This window comes from Gobius niger (genome assembly GCF_951799975.1).
Source record: "Gobius niger genome assembly, chromosome: 22".
Taxonomy (NCBI): domain Eukaryota; kingdom Metazoa; phylum Chordata; class Actinopteri; order Gobiiformes; family Gobiidae; genus Gobius; species Gobius niger.
In genome coordinates this window covers 6,952,946-6,972,751 of record NC_136873.1, presented here as the reverse complement: position 1 = coordinate 6,972,751, position 19,806 = coordinate 6,952,946, and the positions used below count along the sequence as shown (strand labels likewise).

Sequence of the window (19,806 nt, the reverse complement as noted above, 5' to 3'; positions counted from 1 at the left end):
AAGGATTAATGTTCTATTGAGGAATACATTTACACACCATTCACGACCCTTGAAAGCCTCACACACTTCCTGGTACGTGCTTTAACCTCTTAACTCCCGCCTGAACCGAGAGGATCTTTTTCCTCACGTTATCAGATTTTTTTCCATCATTTTTTTGTTGGGTGTTCAACTCATTTTTGTCACTTTTTTGTTATTTTTTCTCACATTTCTGTCTTTTTTTTTTTGTCAAATGTAATCACATTTTTGCCATTTTTTTTGTCAATTTTTTGTCATTTTTTTGTCAAAATTTTTGTCCAATTTTTATCAATTTTTTGTCCTTTTTTTTGTCATTTTCTGTCACATTTGTGTCATTTTTTTTGTCATTTTTTATCAATTTTTTGTCATTTTTTGTCAATTTTGTATCAATTTTTAATCAATTTTTTTGTCACATTTTGTCAACATTTTTGTCATTTTTTGTCATTTTTTTGTCGCGTTTTTGTCATTTTTTGGTCAATTTTTTATCAATTTTTTTTGTCATTTTTTTGTCAATTTTTTATCAATTTTTAATCCATTTTTGTCCAATTTTTATCAATTTTTTGTCAAATTTTCATCAATTTTTTGTATTTTTTAGTCACATTTTTGTCAAATTTTTGTCATTTTTTGTCATATTTTTTTCATTTTTTGTCACATTTTTGTCATTTTTATGTCAAATTTGTATCAAATTTTTGTATTTTTTTGTCCATTTTTTGTCAATTTCTTGTGACATTTTTGCCACTTTTTCATCCATTTTTCGTCACTTTTTTGTCACATTTCCATCATTGTTTTCGTCTCAGTTTTGTTGCTATTTTCTCACCTTTTTTCCAGAAGCTGTTGGACTGGGGTAAAGCCAAACTGGAGAAAATGTGCTCGGTTCAGGTGGGAGTTAAGGGGTTAACAAACGACACGGACATTTCATGAGGATTTCAGTTGCTCAGATGTTTCTGTGATCCCTGCACATGTTTGTGTTGACATGGGATACATTTAGCTCATTATTTCACAGATCTAACAATGCAATGTGTGAACGCAACCATTCCATTCCAGAAAATGGATTTGCTGAAGGCACCTCTGCTATAACAATACTGGATAAATCCTAAGTCAAATACTCACCAGGTCTCGTGTATTGATTTAATGTGAACGTGTGTGCGTGTTTCCTTGCAGTTTGCTCTCACCTTTGGTCCTCGGTCGCCCCTCCGGCTGCGGACGCCGGCTTTGCCTCGCTTTCCCTGTGGACATCAGTGTCATGTTTTTCAATGAGAGCAGCATAAGCGCATGTTTAATTTATAAAGGTGCACACGACGCTTTCAGGAGATTTACGGTTGTACTACAAGCACAAGGGCATATTAAAATCAGACTCTGGAAACTCTACAGAAATCCATACCACAAATGTGAGGGACTTACTCTTATGTCATTCAACCAGCTAACTGAGAAGTATGACATTTCAAGAAGTGATTTTTACTAGTATTTACAGGTGAGGGACTTTATCCGAAGAGATGCTGCAGATTTGACACATTTTCTTAAACAAATCTGCCAGCTCTATTAGGATATTTGATAACGTCCTTAAAGAGTACTCGTCAGTCAACACTACGCACTTGAGAGAACTGTGGGGAAAGGAGCTTAACTGTGTTATTACTGAGGATGAATGGGAAAATATTTGGGGTAATGTGAAAACATTATGTGTTTGTAATAAAGTTAAAGCAACTTAGGATTCTTCATAGAGCCCACATCTCTCTGTATCTACGTTACAAATTTTGTCACATTTTTGTTGAATTTTTGTCACATTTTTGTTGAATTTTTGTTGAATTTTGTCACATTTTTGTTGAATTTTTGTCACATTTTTGTTGAATTTTTGTCCATTTTTTTGTTGAATTTTTGTCACTTTTTTGTTGAATTTTTGTCACTTTTTGTTGAATTTTTGTCACATTTTTGTTGAATTTTTGTTATTTTTTTGTTGAATTTTTGTCACTTTTTGTTGAATTTTTGTTATTTTTTTGTTGAATTTTTGTCACATTTTTGTTGAATTTTTGTCACATTTTTGTTGAATTTTTATCACATTTTTGTTGAATTTTTGTCATTTTTTGTTGAATTTTTGACACATTTTTGATGAATTTTTGTCACATTTTTGTTGAATTTTTGTCACATTTTCGTTGAATTTTTGTCATTTTTTTTTTTTTTTGTCACATTTTTGTCACTTTTTTGTTGAATTTTTGTCACTTTTTTGTTGAATTTTTGTAATTTTTTTGTTGAATTTTTGTCACATTTTTATTGAATTTTTGTCACATTTTTGTTGAATTTTTGTAATTTTTTTGTTGAATTTTTGTCACATTTTTATTGAATTTTTGTCACATTTTTGTTGAATTTTTGTCACATTTTTGTTGAATTTTGTCACATTTTTGATGAATTTTTATCACATTTTTGTGGAATTTTTATCACATTTTTGATGAATTTTTGTCACATTTTGTTGAATTTTTGTCAATTTTTTTGTTGAATTTTTGTCTTTTTTTGTTGATTTTTTGTCATTTTTTTGTTGAACTTTTGTTGAATTTTTGTTGAATTTTTGTCACTTTTTTGTTGAATTTTTGTCACTTTTTTGTTGAATTTTTGTAATTTTTTTGTTGAATTTTTGTCACATTTTTATTGAATTTTTGTCACATTTTTGTTGAATTTTTGTAATTTTTTTGTTGAATTTTTGTCACATTTTTATTGAATTTTTGTCACATTTTTGTTGAATTTTTGTCACATTTTTGTTGAATTTTGTCACATTTTTGATGAATTTTTATCACATTTTTGTGGAATTTTTATCACATTTTTGATGAATTTTTGTCACATTTTGTTGAATTTTTGTCAATTTTTTTGTTGAATTTTTGTCTTTTTTTGTTGATTTTTTGTCATTTTTTTGTTGAACTTTTGTTGAATTTTTGTTGAATTTTTGTCACTTTTTTGATGAATTTTTGTCACATTTTTGTTGAATTTTTGTCACTTTTTTGTTGAATTTTTGTCACATTTTTGATGAATTTTTGTCACATTTTTTGTTGAATTTTTGTCATTTTTTTGTTGAATTTTTGTCACATTTTTGATGAATTTTTGTCACATTTTTGATGAATTTTTGTCACATTTTTGTTGATTTTTTGTCATTTTTTTGTTGAATTTTTGTCAATTTTTTGATGAATTTTTATCACATTTTTGTCACATTTTTGTCACATTTTTGTCACTCTTTGGTTGAACTATTTTCAGCTACATTTCCCTTGACCACTTGACTTGTCGACTGAATCGCAGGGACGAGGTCTTTCGAAAGACTTGGGAACTTTTCTTAATGTTGCATTTTGAAGTGAAAAATGCTGTTGTTTGTATGGGCCAATGTTTGTTTCTTTGATTTATTTACTCTTATTATTCTGTTTATTGTCTTTTTGTATGCGTGTGTTGGTGTAAAAAAAAGAGAAGAGCCGAGTGCAGGTTGAGTTCTCACCCTCCTTCCGATGTGACCGGCTTTTCCTGGAGGACCGACCTCTCCATCGTCTCCCTGGAGGAATAAAAAGGAGCACTCAGGTTTTGGGCCGTTTAAATGATCAACCGAGCCACACAGAGTGATTCTTGTTTATGAAACCAAAAGGACAACAAAATAAGCCCAGTTTACGGACAGTTTCATGAAACAGCCTTCAGGTTGTTTACAAGTAGGGCTAAAAATAGTTGTCCCGACATCCCCAGCTCCGACTGGCCGCGGTGCAGACCCAAACAGATCAGCGGGAGCCCGACGAGATGGACTTTGGAGATAGGGACAAGTTGTCACAGTTGCAGAAATGCCAGAGGCTTTGCTCAAGTAAATATTAATTCAGATGTTACAGATGTCAGTGAGAATTTATACACCGTAAATGCTCTAATATAGGCCGGGGCCTTTGTTTACTCAGGTCTTTATTGGAACCAGGCCACAATTAGAAACAGGCCTTTATTTCTATTTGAGCAAAACGGACGACCAGGAAAACGAAGAAAAACAAGAATTTTGTCCATTTGCACCTAAAATATTAGTTTCATTTATTAATGAACATTTCAAACCCTCTCCCAGCGGCTGGAACATTGACGCCTTTTATTTTGTCGGGACAACAGGAAGTGTTTCGTTGCTGTTAGCGGAGCTTTGACATCAGTGTCACTGCAGGTTTCTGTTTCGTTTTTACCGCGGACCGGATTATTTGTTGTTATCTTGTGTAAAAGGCGAGTTTAGACGGAGCGTTTGTGTTTGTGATCGATCATGAGACTGACCCGAGAGAAGACGAGACGCTCGCGCTGATGGGAGGAGTTATTTTGAGGCGTGGGACTGACCTGCACACGGAGCAGCTGGACGTGCTTTGAAGACGCGATGGAGACTTTATTAAAACCCTCGATGTATAATAGTAATATAGTAAATATCGTCACAGGAGGTTTGAAAAGGGGCTAAATCTGTGTCAAAGTTACGCTCGGATCAGCTCCTCTGCAGCGTCCCCCTCGGCCCGGGTTCCCGTTTGTTACTTCCTGCACGTGAGTTTTCATTTACACCAGTATGAGACAAATTCCTAACATGGGGAATATTTCTACTGCTATAGTTTCTAATAAAAGCCCCGGCCTGTTTTAGAGACCGGCTTTAATTTGCAATTGAACCCGGCCTCTGTCAGAGACCCGGCCGCTAATGGAACACAGGCCAGAATTAGAGAGTCTACAGTAAATAAATAAAGACTGCAGAATTCTTTCACCTTTTCTCCTTTCAGTCCAGGGTTTCCCTCAGGCCCCGTTCGTCCCGCTGGACCCTGCATGTGACACAGCGCTCTTAAGGTTAATACCATCAGGAATGAACTGAATATGCAGTCATTTATGCTGTCTGGCACTTACTGCAGCCCCTGGGAGTCCAGGAGGGCCCTGAGCTCCGATCTCCCCTGGTGATCCCTGATACAGAGCAAAGATGAGACTTAGGTTTCTTATTTATAACAATAATGACATGAAACAGGAGAGCAGAGTGAGTTCTGAACAAAGGGTGAGGGAAACATCATAAATGTCCCTTTAAGAACAAGCAGAGGATGAACTTTTCAATCATCAAAGAGAGTCTACCTCTAACCCGGGCAGGGCAGGGGGGCCTTGGATTCCAGGTAACCCCTCTTCTCCCTGGACAAGAGTGAGGAGAACCAGGTTTCATCATGTACAGTACAGAATGGTAAATCCTGAGAGTAGTAACACAGAGAGCAGACACACCTGTTCCCCTGGGGGTCCGGGAAGCCCTGGCTCTCCCTTATATCCCAGTGGTCCTGGTTCACCTTTAGCTCCTTGATCTCCCTGAGGTCCATGGGGACCCACCGAACCCTGAAGGGACATCGAGTTTCAAAGAGGCTTTAATGGTGGGCCAACTTTTAACATCTGCAATGAACATATTTATGACCAAGTTTCTCTGAGCTCCGAACTGTAGTCATTATTCAGTGAACTCACATGGACTCACATGCTGCAGGCTGTGCCCCTCTCTCCCCCTGTCCCTCCCTTTGTCTCTCCCTCTGTCTCTCCCTTTGTCTCTCCCTCTGATTCTCTCTCTGTCTCTCCCTCTGTTGCTCTTTGTCTCTCCCTCTGATTCTCTCTCTGTCTCTCCCTTTGTCTCTCCCTCTGATTCTCTCTCTGTCTCTCCCTTTGTCTCTCCCTCTGATTCTCTGTCTCTCTCTGTCTCTCCCTCTGTCTCTCCCTCTGATTCTCTCTCTGTCTCTCCCTCTGTTGCTCTTTGTCTCTCCCTCTGATTCTCTCTCTGTCTCTCCCTTTGTCTCTCCCTCTGATTCTCTGTCTCTCTCTGTCTCTCCCTCTGATTCTCTCTCTGTCTCTCCCTCTGTTGCTCTTTGTCTCTCCCTCTGATTCTCTCTGTCTCTCTCCCTCTGATTCTCTCTCTGTCTCTCCCTCTGTTGCTCTCTGTCTCTCTCTCTGATTCTCTCTGTCTCTCTCTGTCTCTCTCTGTCTCTCCCTCTGATTCTCTCTCTGTCTCTCCCTCTGTTGCTCTTTGTCTCTCCCTCTGATTCTCTCTCTGTCTCTCCCTCTGTTGCTCTCTGTCTCTCTCTCTGATTCTCTCTGTCTCTCTCTGTCTCTCTCTGTCTCTCCCTCTGATTCTCTCTGTCTCTCCCTCTGATTCTCTCTGTCTCTCTCTGTCTCTCTCTGTCTCTCTCTGTCTCTCTCTGTCTCTCCCTCTGTCTCTCTCTGTCTCTCCCTCTGATTCTCTCTGTCTCTCCCTCTGATTCTCTCTCTGTCTCTCCCTTTGTCTCTCCCTCTGATTCTCTGTCTCTCCCTCTGATTCTCTCTGTCTCTCCCTCTCCCTCTGTCTCTCTCTCTCAGTCTCTCCCTCTGTCTCGTGAGTATGATATGTGTATTTATTTCATATACACTGCTCACAAAAACTTAGGGCACACTCAAAAAACACAATGTAACTCCAAGTCAGTCAAATTTCTGGGATCTCAGACTGTCCAGTTAGGAAGCCACGCTTATTGTGAATCAGTTTCACTTGGTGTTGTGGAAATTAAACAGACAACAGGTGGAAATGAGAGGCAATTAGCAAGATCACTCCAAAAGAGGAATGGTTTTGCAGGTGGTGACCACAGACCATTTCCCTGTCTTCATCCTTTGTACCGTATTTTTGGAACACTTTTGCATTTGTCCAGTGTTCTCACCACTAGAGGTATCATGAGGAGCATCTACAGCCCACAGAAGTCGCTCAGGGAGTGATGCTCATCCAAAATGGCACCTCCATTCATGCTGTGGCAAGAAGGTTTGCTGTGTCTCCTAGCGCAGTGTCCAGAGCCTGGAGGAGATACCAGGAGACAGGCCAGTCCACCAGGAGACCTGGGGGGGGCGACCGAGGTCAACAACCCAGCAGCAGGACCGCTATCTGCTCATTTGTGCACGGAGAAACCGGAGAAGCACTGCCCAAGCCCTACAAAATGACCTCCAGAGGGCCACAAATGTGCATGTTGGTCCTCAAACGGTCAGAAACCGACTCCATGAGGGGGGTATGAGGGTGGTATGAGGGTGGTATGAGGGGGGTATGAGGGGGGTATGAGGGTGGTATGAGGGGGGTATGAGGGGGGTATGAGGGGGGTATGAGGGGGGGTATGAGGGTGGTATGAGGGTGGTATGAGGGTGGTATGAGGGTGGTATGAGGGGGGTATGAGGGGGGTATGAGGGTGGTATGAGGGCGTTGGGCCGGTGCTTACTGCCCAACACCGTGCAGCCCGATTGGCATTTGCCCGAGAACACAGCGATTGGCAGATTGGCCGATGGTGCCCTGTGCTCTTCACGGATGAGAGCAGGTTCACCCTGAGCACATGTGACAGACGTGACAGAGTCTGGAGACGCCCTGGAGAACGTTCTGCTGCTGCAACATCATCCAGCATGACCGGTTTGGTGGTGGGTCAGTGATGGTCTGGGGAGGCATTTCATTGGAGGGCCGCACAGCCCTCCATGTGCGAGCCAGAGGTTCCCTGACTGGCATTGGGGACCGGGATGAGATCCTCAGACCTATTGTAAGACCATATGCTGGTGCTGTGGGCCCTGGGTTCCTTCTGATGCCTGATAATGCCAGGCCACATGTGGCAAGAGTGTGTCAGCAGGTCCTGCATGATGAAGGTATTGATGTTCTGGACTGGCCTGCCCGTTCCCCAGACTTAAATCCAATAGAGCACATCTGGGACATCATGTCTCGGTCCATCCATCAACGCCACGTCGCACCACAGACTGTCCAGGAGCTGACGGATGCTCTAATCCAGGTCTGGGAGGAGATCCCTCAGGAGGACATCCGTGGTCTCATCAGGAGCATGCCCAGGCGTTGTAGGGAGTGCATTCAGGCACGTGGAGGCCACACACACCACTGAGGATGATACAGACTCGTTTGGAGGAATTTATACAGAATCTGGATCAACCAGTGACCTGATTTGTCACTTTGATTTTGACTATAATTTTGGATCCAGACCTCCAGGGGCTGAGAACTTGATTTCCATTCATCATTCTTATGTTATTTTGTTCTCAACACATTGCCCTACACTATGAATAAAGATTTTCATCTGAAAAATAAAATTGATTGACATCTAGGATGTGTTTCTTGAGTGTGCCCTAAGTTTTTGTGAGCAGTGTATCTACATCTATATCTACGTATATATTTTTCTTATTTTTCCTTTGAAGTCTCCGGGGCTGCCAGTCGTATTTTTAGATAAAGTAATGAAACATTCATGTGTCAGACACCTACAGGGGGTCCCAGTTTGCCGCTCTCTCCTCTGACTCCTCGCGTCCCCGCTGCTCCCTGTAGGACACGAGCTCATTACACGGACAGGGACAGAAAGTGTGGACATTTGTGACCGGATAATGTCAGATTACCTGAGGGCCCCCCAGACCAGGCTCTCCAGGCGGCCCCGTGGAGCCCGAATCCCCCTGAACAAAAACAAATATGTGCATGTGAATAAATGCAGTACACTTTTTGACCACTAGCGTCAAATTGGGGGCGCTGTTTCACTCCTTTCGAAAAGTTAAAGGGGGGTATTATGCAAAATGGACTTTTTCAAGCTTCACATCATGTTATTCTGTCACTCCCTCATTAAAAACATGCCTGAAGTGTTGCCTTGGCACATTCACGTATTTTTGAGTAATCTGTAAAAACTCTGATGGCGGCCATTTTAGGGATTGGTTTGCCTGAGTCCTCCTAGGAACGCCCCCACCTCCTGGAGACGCTTTACTGCATTTACAGACCAACAGAAGGTTTGGTCATCATTGTAATGTGATATAGACTGGTGCTATGTGACTGAAAAAAGCAGAATACCCCCTCTTTAAATGAAAAAAGCCCAACCTAAAGGACTTGTTTCTAGAATGTTTTGAACGAAGGGGAGCTCCAGTGTCATTTCGAACAGTCTACAGCAGTGTCTCCCGCGGACTTCAGCGTTTTGTTGTATAATACTGACTACTCCGCACTGTCACTGCCTCGTGAGAGCGGCTCCGTCCCGAGTTTCTCCAGGACACATAGATGCGGAGAAATGCGAATAGATGGACTCTCGGGATGAACAGGGAAGGTGGGGTTGACAAGGGGGGCGCTGAGCTGATGAGGATCGTTAATAAGCCTCTATCATTATCAGCTATTCTCAGGGTTTTGTTTTGTGCCCAGACAACACAGGAGCTCTATCCAACCTCTTTCCTTCATCATTAAATTTGATAGGGAAGCCAAAATGTCCCTATTTAAATGACGCTCCTCCGTTCCTCCGCTCGCCATGACCCCGCTGTGTGTGGACTGAACGTGCGCACAAATTTTTTTTTCCATAAAGCAATCCGCGGGTCACATGTGTGCTGCCGCGAAGATATTGATCCGATTGATTTTCAGTAAAAATACAGTGTACTGGTTTCACAAGGGGGAAAAAATACCTTTTGTCCTTGAGGTCCGTCTGGTCCCGCAGCTCCAGGTTGTCCCGGGGAGCCCTGACAGGAAGAGGAAAGTCACTCAGCACGAGGGGTGTCAGGTCAACAGGTCAATACGCGTTCATTCTCAGCCACAAATAACAGGGAATAGTGAATCAGTCAGAGACTCACCGCCGCTCCTGGAAGGCCCGTGGGTCCTACATCTCCCATCAGCCCCGGTTCCCCCTGAACAGAAAGACCAACGAACAATAAAATCAATAATAGACTTCAAAATTCAGAGTTCAAGGAATCTCAGAATGGAGGAGCTAAGTTTGATTTTGAATGCGAGCCCTTTACCGTGAGTCCATCGTCGCCCTTCTCGCCTTTCGAGCCCCGCTCTCCGTTTGCCCCGAGCGGTCCCCAGGGGCCCTCTCGACCGGGCGAGCCGAAAGGTCCGAGTTCACCCTTAACAAAACAATAGTAGATGTGAGAACGGCGAGAGGCAGAGTGACTCCTGATAACAATGACATTACCTTCTCTCCTCTGGGGCCTGGGTCTCCGATCTCACCAGGAAGTCCCACATCTCCCTGGAAGGAAAGACAGGAACACCCTCTGTCACCATCACAATCACACTATCTAGTTAATATAATACATTCATCCTCCATCCGGTTAAAGGGGGGTATTATGCGAAATCGACTTTTTCAAGCTTTACATCATGTTATAATGTCATTCCCTCATTAAAAACATGGCTGAAGTGTTGCCTTGGCACATTCACGTATTTTTGAGTAATCTGTAAAAACTCTGATGGCGGCCATTTTAGGGATAGGTTTGCCTGAGTCCTCCTAGGAACGCCCCCACCTCCTGGAGACGCCTCCGAGCTTTCGTCACCAGCCGAGTAACCAACCACTGCTCCTCAGCAGAACCCCCTCCCCACTGATGCCACAGACAGCGTGTGGAGGGGGCGTGTCGGAAAGAGTCAGGGGTTCTTAAAGAGACAGAGGCCTATTTCAAGACATTCACTACAGCCATTTTGAGAGAGACATTTTATACAAGGCAGTTATTCTAATTTACTGCATTTACAAAAAGCATAATACCCCCTCTTTAAATTAACATTCTTTTCTGGAAATGCAAACCTTAGTCCAAAGTATTGTACTTCTATTTGGATGAGTAACACAAACCTGAAGTATGTATTCAGACTGAGAGACTCATGCTGTTGTTTATTGTCCACTATTAGCTCCCACTATATATAAGTAATTATGATGCTTAGGGGGGTGGGAGTTTATACGCTTTACTTTTCCCAGAGTTTAAAAATGTTCAAGCAACATGAATGTACATAATACCAATATAATGTATATTGTGCAATTGTATAGACTGTACATAATCGAGCACATTGGCATGAATGTGTCTTGCAAATTCTCTCTCTTTTTTCCCATTTTAGTCTTAACACACAACACAGTGTTGCTTTTGCAGACTCACCTCTTTGCCAAAGGGCCCTGTGGGTCCTGTGGGGCCTTTGGGTCCTTCCAGCCCACGTTCCCCTGGAAGTCCCGGAGCTCCAAGTGTCCCACATGCCCCGGGGTCACCCTGCAGCACAGCCCGGAAAACAGTGTTAGGTGTACGGACACATTTAGTAACAAGCGAACAAGTAACACAGATACTGACCTGGTCTCCCTTCTGTCCGGGACGGCCCTCTGACCCTGTTGGACCAGGCAGACCCTTAGAAAAAGAGGCACATGACTGAATGTCTGGAGGATGACTTTATACCAGCGTAAGAGCAGGACCATCAGTATATTCTTTCTCTTGGGCAGTGGGATAAATACAGTTTGTAGTTTGTCCTGATATAAAGATAAAGCCGTAATGCTGAATGAAGTATATGAGGTGCGATGAAAGGGAATGTCTTTGGTCTGTAACTGGGGCTTGTAACCTCGCCTGCAAGTCCTCACAGTATTTGTGAGTTCTCCAACAGAATCCATCTTGTTCTGCTCGGGCTGATGTGTTTTAAGTTTGAACCAGCAGTGGTTTGGGCCAATCACATGGCAGCATCAACAGTTCCGCCAACTTCCAGTCCTTTGCCGGAGTCCAGAAGTAAAAATCCCATTCATATTCCCATTGACTTTTCAACAACTTAAAATATGAAGCGTTTAACCTCTTAACTCCCGCCTGAACCGAGAGATCTTTTTCCTCACGTTATCAGATTTTTTTTCCCATCATTTTTTTGTTGGGTGTTCAACTCATTTTTGTAACTTTTTTGTCATTTTTTGGTCCATTTTTTGTCTTTTTTTTTTATCAAATTTTTTGTCGTTTTTTTGTCATTTTTTTGTCACATTTTTGTAATTTTCTTGTCACATTTTTTGGTCCATTTTTTGTCATTTTTTGGTCCATTTTTTGTCAATTTTTTAGCAAATTTTTGTCATTTTTTGGTCCATTTTTTGTCAATTTTTTTTATTTTCTTGTCAATTTTTCATCACATTATTGTCCTTTTTTGTCAATTTTTTGTATTTTTTTTGTCACATTTTGTCACATTTTGTCACATTTTTGTCACATTTTAAAAAAAAAATTAATCAATTTTTTATCAAATTTTTGTCTTTTTTTGTCAATTTTTTTTCATTTTTTCGTCAATTTTTTATTACATTTTTATCACATTATTGTCATTTTTTGTCAATTTTTTTGTATTTTTTTGTCACATTTTGTCACATTTTTGTCATTTTTTGTCACATTTTTAAAAAAACAACAATTTTTTTATCAAATGTTTGTCATTTTTATGTTACATTTTTGTCATTTTTTTGTTATTTTTTTGTCACATTTTGTCACATTTTCCTCATTTTTTCGTCCATTTCTTGTCAATTTCTTGTGACATTTTTTTCCACTTTTTCATCCATTTTTCGTCACTTTTTTGTCAACGTTTTCTCACTTTTTTGTCACATTTCCATCATTGTTTTCGTCTCAGTTCTGTCGCTATTTTCACAGCTTTTTTCCAGAAGCTTTTGGACTGGGGTAAAGCCAAACTGGAGAAAATGTGCTCGGTTCAGGCGGGAGTTAAGGGGTTAAAAGGTTCTAAGGAGCTCCCATGACCAACTGCTTGTTTCTATTGTCATGTTTTGCTAGAACAAAGCTTTTAGTCGTATTAAATAAACTGTAAACATGACAAACGGATTCACAAGTTTATGTTTAAGCCCAAACTAACCTGTGTGCCGTCCGGTCCCGGGGGTCCAGTGTCTCCCGGTGAGCCTGGTAAACCCTGCGAAAGAACCACGGTGTTATCAGACTGTTAATGCCTCATGCTCTGGTCTGTGAAGGATAAAGACGGTCACCATTTGTCCTCTCTCTCCTGCTGCTCCTGACGGTCCATCGGTGCCCGACGTCCCCTGAGACAAACACAGACAAATACACTCGTCTTTATTTACTTTCATCTTTCATAAAACACATGCCCGGTCACACCTCCGAATGTCACTGTGTGCACAGGCATGCACAGTGCAAGGAGGGATCTGGCACTTGTCTTGAATCTGATTATGAGGGAGTGAGTTCTGTAGTACAATTCACAAGACCTGCACATAAAAAAGTCATCTGGACCTATATTATACCTCTTCTGAAACAATAAATACAACTGTGTATAAAACTCATGGCTTAATTTCTAAGTGGATTGATTGTAACAAGACAAATTAAGTTACCCGCTAGGCAGTGTAGTCTAGGCATATTTGTTTATATATTTATATACGATACCAGGTTTCGGTACCCATCCCTATTCATACCTGGAAGCATTTGTGATTGTGTAATTGTGCAAATAACAAATCTTCTATACCATTCAACGAACCAGGATGTAGGGCTGCTTGATTATTGAAAAAATAATAATCACGATCTAGCAGAAAAAAGACAAAAATCCAGCAGAAAAAAGACAAAAATCCAGCAAAAAAGTGACAAAAATCTAGCAGAAAAAAGACAAAAATCTAGCAAAAAAAGACAAAATTCCAGCAAAAAAGTGACAAAAATCTAGCAGAAAAAAGACAAAAATCCATCAAAAAAGTGACAAAAATCCAGCAAAAAAGTGACAAAAATCTAGCAGAAAAAATTACAAAAATCCAGCAAAAAAGTGACAAAAATCCAGCAAAAAAGTGACAAAAATCCAGCAAAAAAGTGACAAAAATCCATCAAAAAAGTGACAAAATTCCAGCAAAAAAATTACAAAAATCCAGCAAAAAAGTGACAAAAATCCCAAAATTAAAAATTAGAAAAAAAAAAAAAAAAGTAAAAATTGAAAAAAAAAATATATAATCGATTTTTTGCGATTATGCTAATTTTGTAATCGTTTACTGTTGTAATCGAAATCGTAATCGAATTTCGATTAATTGCACAGCCCTACCAGGATGTATGATTTGTGAGCCGAGCTAATGGTAAGTACCCACTCACTGTGATTCCTATTGGCCCTGGTGCGCCGTCTGCTCCTGGGGGGCCTCTGCTTCCTCCTGGGCCCGGCTTTCCCGCCGCTCCGTCAGACCCCGGTAAACCTGGAGGTCCCTAAACACAGAATAAAGCGTAAGATTCGACGCTGACATTTTTGTAGGAGGCAAGTATTGTATGAATCAGGGTGAGGCGTAGGGGACTTCAGCTTCCCATGGCAAATCGGGATGTTTTCTTCATCAAATTCTCCACGATTAACTCAATCTTCACCCAATGATTTGGATTGATTTTTTCCGACTGATCTCCCTGAGAGGGGACGTAAACTGCCCTGCACGCTCACCTCATTTAGTTCCTGTGGAGTTATCTCAAATCCCCGGTTTATAATGATTGTTTACCGACCTTGGAAGACCTACAGAACAACACCTGAAACCAAATTGCCAATATACCAGGACCAAAGCTTTCAAAATAATCTGAATCTGTGTGTAGACAATGGCATATATAGGAAATTCTCATGTCCCACCCTTTGTGTTTTGTACTTACTGGAGGTCCTTGTAGTCCCCGGACACCTCCGTCTCCAAGTCGACCCTGTGGCACCAGAGCAGCTGTGAGAAGCCTTACTAAAGCTCTGATTATTATAGAGATAAAAACTCTACGAGAATCGACAAGCAGGGTTACGTTAGATTCTACCTGACACAAATCCAGACAATGAAAACTGCTAAAGAAGCTGAGCCACAGGTCAATATTCAGATAATAAGCCTTTGCATTGTCCACAGGAGGCCAAAACCCACAAAACAATGGAAGTCAGCGCAGTTTTTAGAGTAAAAAAACACATTGCCAATGACGAGGTTAAGTCCCTCCAAAGTAAATCTGTGTAAACGAGCTGCCTGCTGCTGGTGTCGTACAGTTTGCCCTTTAACTGAGATTGTTTTCAGGCTGTGTCTGTTTGACTTTTCCGCCCCTTTGCAACACGAGAAAAGGCACTAATGAGAAGGACGAGAGTTAACACAAGGAAAGTAGGTCCAAGCATTGCAATCAGACCTGCACAACAACAACAAAATGTCCGTCCATCCGTCCATCCATCTCCCTTCCATCCATCTATCCATCCATTTCCCTTCCATCCATCCATCCATCCATCCATCCGTGCGTCCATTTTCCATCCATCCATCTTCCATCCATCCATCCATCCATCCATCCATCCATCCATCCATTCATCTTCCATCTTCCATCCATCCATTTCCCTTCCATCCATCCATCCATCCATCCGTGCGTCCATTTTCCATCCATCCATCCATCTTCATCCATTTCCCTTCCATCCACCCATCCATCCATCCGTCCATCCACCCATCCATCCATCCGTCCGTCCATTTTCCATCGATCCATCTTCCATCCATCTTCCATCCATCCATCCATCCATCCATCCATCCATCCATCCATCTCCCTTCCATCCATCCATCCATCCATCCGTCCATCTTCCTTCCATCCATCCATCCGTCCATCTTCCTTCCATCTTCCATCCATCCATCTTCCATCCATCCATCCATCCATCTTCCATCCATCCATCCATCCATCTTCTTTCCATCCATCCATCCATCCATCCATCCATCCATCCATCCATCCATCCATCCATCCATCTTCCTTCCATCCATCCATCCATCCATCCATCCATCCATCATCCATCCATCCATCCATCTTCCTTCCATCCATCCATCCATCCATCTTCCATCCATCCATCCATCCATCTTCTTTCCATCCATCCATCCATCCATCCATCCATCCATCCATCCATCCATCCATCCATCCATCCATCCATCCATCCATCCATCTTCCTTCCATCCATCCATCCATCCATCTTCTTTCCATCCATCATCCATCCATCCATCCATCCATCCATCCATCCATCCATCTCCCTTCCATCCATCCATCCATCCATCCATCCATCTTCCATCCATCCATCCATCCATCCATCCATCCATCCATCCATCTTCCATCCATCCATCCATCCATCCATCCATCCATCATCCATCATCCATTACTTGAACTCCTGCACTAAAGGCAAGGACTCCTCACCGACCTGAAAACGTCTCCTGTATTGTTATGAATATACACTTAAACAAGTGTCTGACAAGTCTACAGTCATAAAGAGTGACCGAGCCCACAGAATGACGGCAGCTGAGTCTCACCTGAGGTCCTCGCGGCCCGGTCTCTCCACTCGGACCCAGATGACCCTGAGGATCAAAGAGAGTTACAAGTAGGGCTGTGCAATTAATCGAAATTTGATTACGATTTCGATTACAACAGTAAACGATTACAAAATTAGCATAATCGCAAAAAATCGATTATAATTTTTTTTTTCAATATTTTTTATTTTTGTTCATTTTTTTTCTTCATTTTTTTGTTTTCATTTTTTTTTTCTAATTTTTAATTTTGGGATTTTTGTCACTTTTTTGCTGGATTTTTGTAATTTTTTTGATGGAATTTGGTCACTTTTTTGATGGATTTTTGTCTTTTTTTTAATGGATTTTTGTCATTTTTCTGCTGGATTGTTGTCATTTTTTTGCTGGATTTTTGTCTTTTTTTGCTGGATTTTTGTCTTTTTTTTTAATGGATTTTTGTCATTTTTTTAATGGATTTTTTTTTCACTTTTGCTGGATTTTTGTCACTTTTTTGATGGATTTTTTAAAGGCAACAAATAATCGTTTGAATAATCGTGATTTCAATTATGACAAAAATAATCGTGATTATTATTTTTTCAATAATCGAGCAGCCCTAGTTACAAGAGCAGACTTTACCGCTTTACATTTTCCTTCTCGTTTTCAGTTTATCTTTGGGAAAGTTGGCTCTACCATGTCCACACACAGTAGCGCGGAAACATGAATCAAAAATGACCAGAACTGCAGTTGTTGTGGAAATGACTGCTTTGCTTTTGCCACGCCTGTATATCAGCTCGGGCTGTCACGGTATGAAAATATAACCTCACCGATACTGTGACCAAAATTACCATGTTTTTTGGCATTATTGCACTATTGCAGATTTGTGAAAGTATCATCAGACATAATCATTGTTAAATTCAAAACAATGCAGTGAGGGTGAATCTATTGCAATCTGCCTCCTGGGAGCCCGTAATGTATTGTGCCATTTATATGCTGGCGGTGGCACTGCGGCGGCACTATGGGGTAACACATTGCAATCTCCCTTGTTACCCCATAGTGCAGCCGCAATATTTATTTATTTGACAGGGACATTGCACCACAAATGTGTTGCACAGGCTGGGCAGAGGCAAAGGGAGAGCAGGTTTATACAGTGACCAATGAGCATCAGTCCATTCACAATGTAAATACATATAAAGCACCGGCAAAAGGATCACATCAACAAACATTCAGATGCAATATTTACTGTATTTACACGAGCAACTACAATTATGTACGTTATTGTATTTTTTTTTAATTTAAACTTACATTTTTAACACTACCCAGATTGACCAGTTTTGTGCTAATGATCACTAATCTTTCTACCACTTCTTCAGGTTAAGTTTAAATTGTTGCCAAACGAGTTCCACATCCTGCAGCTTGGAGGAGCTTGTGTTGTTCTACGTCCTGCCTCGTCACAAGATTTAAAACGTTCTCAGGGGCCGTGGGGCCAAATCCTGAAGAATTTTAAACACTAAACTGACATTCGAAAACAAATTAAAATTTCAAACTTTAATAATTTACATTTCTTCACAATGTTACAGTAGAAGAAACAGGTTTTTTATCTAACACAGTGTTGGTTGATAGAGACTAAGTTGTAATGCAATCTGTAAGGTGTGAAAATAAAGCTTGGCTGCATCTGTGCTCATTTGAGGGCGAATATCTGAACTGCGATAAATTAAACCTTACAGTTTTCATCAGTTTTGAAACATGTTTTTTATACGACAGTGTCCTGTCTAAACACCTAAAGATTCTGCTTCGAGAATTCTTGTTCCTTTTACAATGTTTTCTGGCGCAGAGTGAGAAGTTTTCCTTATTGAGAAAAACATGCTGACAGTTCTGCTATAACTGAGTGTCATGCATGATTGTACTAGGGCTGCAGCTAATCGATTAATCTATCGATTATTTTTACGATCAATTAATCGCTTGGCTGTGAATGGTGTAGGAAAATTTTATTTTTTCAATTTTTTAATCACATTATAGCTTAAAGGGACTATAAGGAGTTTAAAAATGTTAACATTCAAGTATTTTCCTCCCCCTACATGTTCCAACAATGTCCTAATGTGTAGAATGAGCTCAGACCTGTTCACCACAACTGCCTCTAAAATCCTGTACTGTCACTCAAAAATGTGTCACTTCGGCCCGAATTGCCGTCATGCACGAGCTTAATATAGAAGGTGCAGTTACATATATGGCCTGAGGTGGCAGTAGTGAGTATAAAATGGCGAACTTGCTTCCAGCCCCTTTAAGTGGCGCTGTTTGAGTATGTGTTGATGGAGTAAACTACAGGGAAATGTTTTTTGAAGGCTCTATTAATGAAATTTACAATGTACAAAATACTACAGACCCTAAATGTAAAATCAAAGTAGGTTTTCATAAAAAATTCTAAATTTTTTATGTCATTTTTGTTCCATTTGAGTCTGTGTGAACCAGAAAACGATTAATCGATGACTAAAATAGTTGTCGACTATTTCAATAATTGATTAGTCGTCGATTAATCGATTAGTTGTTTCAGCCCTAGACTGCACTATCCAATCTGAGATTTTTTCCATCGCTCCCTGGAGCTCCACTGCTGCTTTCTGACTTGATTTCACATGGACATGTATATAATTGAACATGAACTTCAGGACAAACAGCTGGAAGATCATTTATATATGCACTGAACAAGAGAGGGCCCAAAATGGAGCCTTGTGGCACCCCAACTGAGCTGTCTAAAAAAGAAGACACAGTGCTCTTCATTCTTGTGCATTGTGAGAAGACAATTTGGAAAACAAAGTCCCCATCTCATGCATTTCAGCTAAAATGAAAAGGTAATTGTCATAGTATCATAGTATTAATATTTTAATCTGGGATTAGCGTTACACCTGTAGCGGTGACATCACTAATATCAGTCAGCAGCTCTCGAAACGATCAGGGGTAAGTCCATGGAGATGAGGTGCTGCTAGTTCTAATGGAATCCCTCTATTGTCATCCGGGATTTTCATGGACTGCTTTGTCAAACGACTCCTCTCAAGCAAAAACATGGCATAGATAAAAAAAAAGTCAAGAAATTACGTACAGGAGGCCCAGGCTTCCCAGGAGGTCCAGGTAAACCTCGCACTCCTGGCTCTCCCTGCAGCACAAACCAATTTACAGTCAATTTGTGGACAGAAGGCAGGTCTCGCTTTTGTAGCATCAGGCCTTGCAATGTATTTAGTTTAAATTGTATAACAGCGTTTGACAAACATTACCCGTTCACCAGTGGGACCCGGAGGCCCGTACATGCCAACAGTTCCTTGGATTCCCTGACGAACACAGGATAAAAAACACATTCAAATGTTACATAGTTACATTCAACAGCATAAAAAACATGTAGATTTCACGTTTACAAATGTAATGTGTGTAACTTTAATTGTTTAAACGAAGAGGCTTCTTTACAAATTGACTGAATGAACAAAAGACCAAGCTAGAATTGATTTTGTGAAGCTGTGCTTTTTATCGACTTGCTCTATTGACAGGTGAATACTGAGGAGCCTGTAGAGCAATTATGTGCTTTGTACATGAGAGTGTGGAGTGACTGCCAGGTAATCACTTACATACATGCCCACAGGTCCCTGAGGTCCCTCCACTCCCGGCTTCCCCATGAACCCCTAATGACCAGAAAACATCAATGAACACCGCTGCACAACAGAAGGAACAGGTGTAGTGTTCGGGACGAGCTTCTGTGTAGACTGGGGGGTCCACACTGACACTACACGACTGGATTTAGCAGAATTACAAACGACTGGGGGTTCACACATAACGAGTGAGGATTGCTGCTGCCTTTTAATACAGTGGTGCAGCTCTGTCCTCTCTTCCTGCTCGATATCTC

General features: G+C 40.9%; 1 protein-coding gene across 1 annotated transcript in view; it reads right to left on the bottom strand.

Annotated features, from left to right (window-relative positions):
- LOC306981627 (uncharacterized protein) overlaps window positions 1–19,581 on the bottom strand; it is a 37,313-nt gene extending 17,732 nt beyond the window's left edge. Inside the window, exons 1-22 of the mRNA XM_079581245.1 lie at window positions 19,532–19,581; window positions 19,187–19,240; window positions 19,015–19,068; window positions 15,951–15,995; window positions 14,311–14,355; window positions 13,780–13,887; window positions 12,687–12,740; window positions 12,560–12,613; window positions 11,038–11,091; window positions 10,852–10,959; window positions 9,909–9,962; window positions 9,733–9,840; window positions 9,568–9,621; window positions 9,403–9,456; window positions 8,371–8,424; window positions 8,243–8,296; window positions 5,230–5,337; window positions 5,089–5,142; window positions 4,873–4,926; window positions 4,737–4,790; window positions 3,482–3,535; window positions 1,188–1,241 (exon numbers count right to left, since the gene is read on the bottom strand). Coding sequence (XP_079437371.1) covers window positions 1,188–1,241; window positions 3,482–3,535; window positions 4,737–4,790; window positions 4,873–4,926; window positions 5,089–5,142; window positions 5,230–5,337; window positions 8,243–8,296; window positions 8,371–8,424; window positions 9,403–9,456; window positions 9,568–9,621; window positions 9,733–9,840; window positions 9,909–9,962; window positions 10,852–10,959; window positions 11,038–11,091; window positions 12,560–12,613; window positions 12,687–12,740; window positions 13,780–13,887; window positions 14,311–14,355; window positions 15,951–15,995; window positions 19,015–19,068; window positions 19,187–19,240; window positions 19,532–19,579 — 1,380 coding nt within the window. The 5' untranslated portion in view covers window positions 19,580–19,581. The remainder of the gene's footprint in view (window positions 1–1,187; window positions 1,242–3,481; window positions 3,536–4,736; window positions 4,791–4,872; window positions 4,927–5,088; window positions 5,143–5,229; window positions 5,338–8,242; window positions 8,297–8,370; window positions 8,425–9,402; window positions 9,457–9,567; window positions 9,622–9,732; window positions 9,841–9,908; window positions 9,963–10,851; window positions 10,960–11,037; window positions 11,092–12,559; window positions 12,614–12,686; window positions 12,741–13,779; window positions 13,888–14,310; window positions 14,356–15,950; window positions 15,996–19,014; window positions 19,069–19,186; window positions 19,241–19,531) is intronic.
- Window positions 19,582–19,806: the final 225 nt, after the last annotated feature.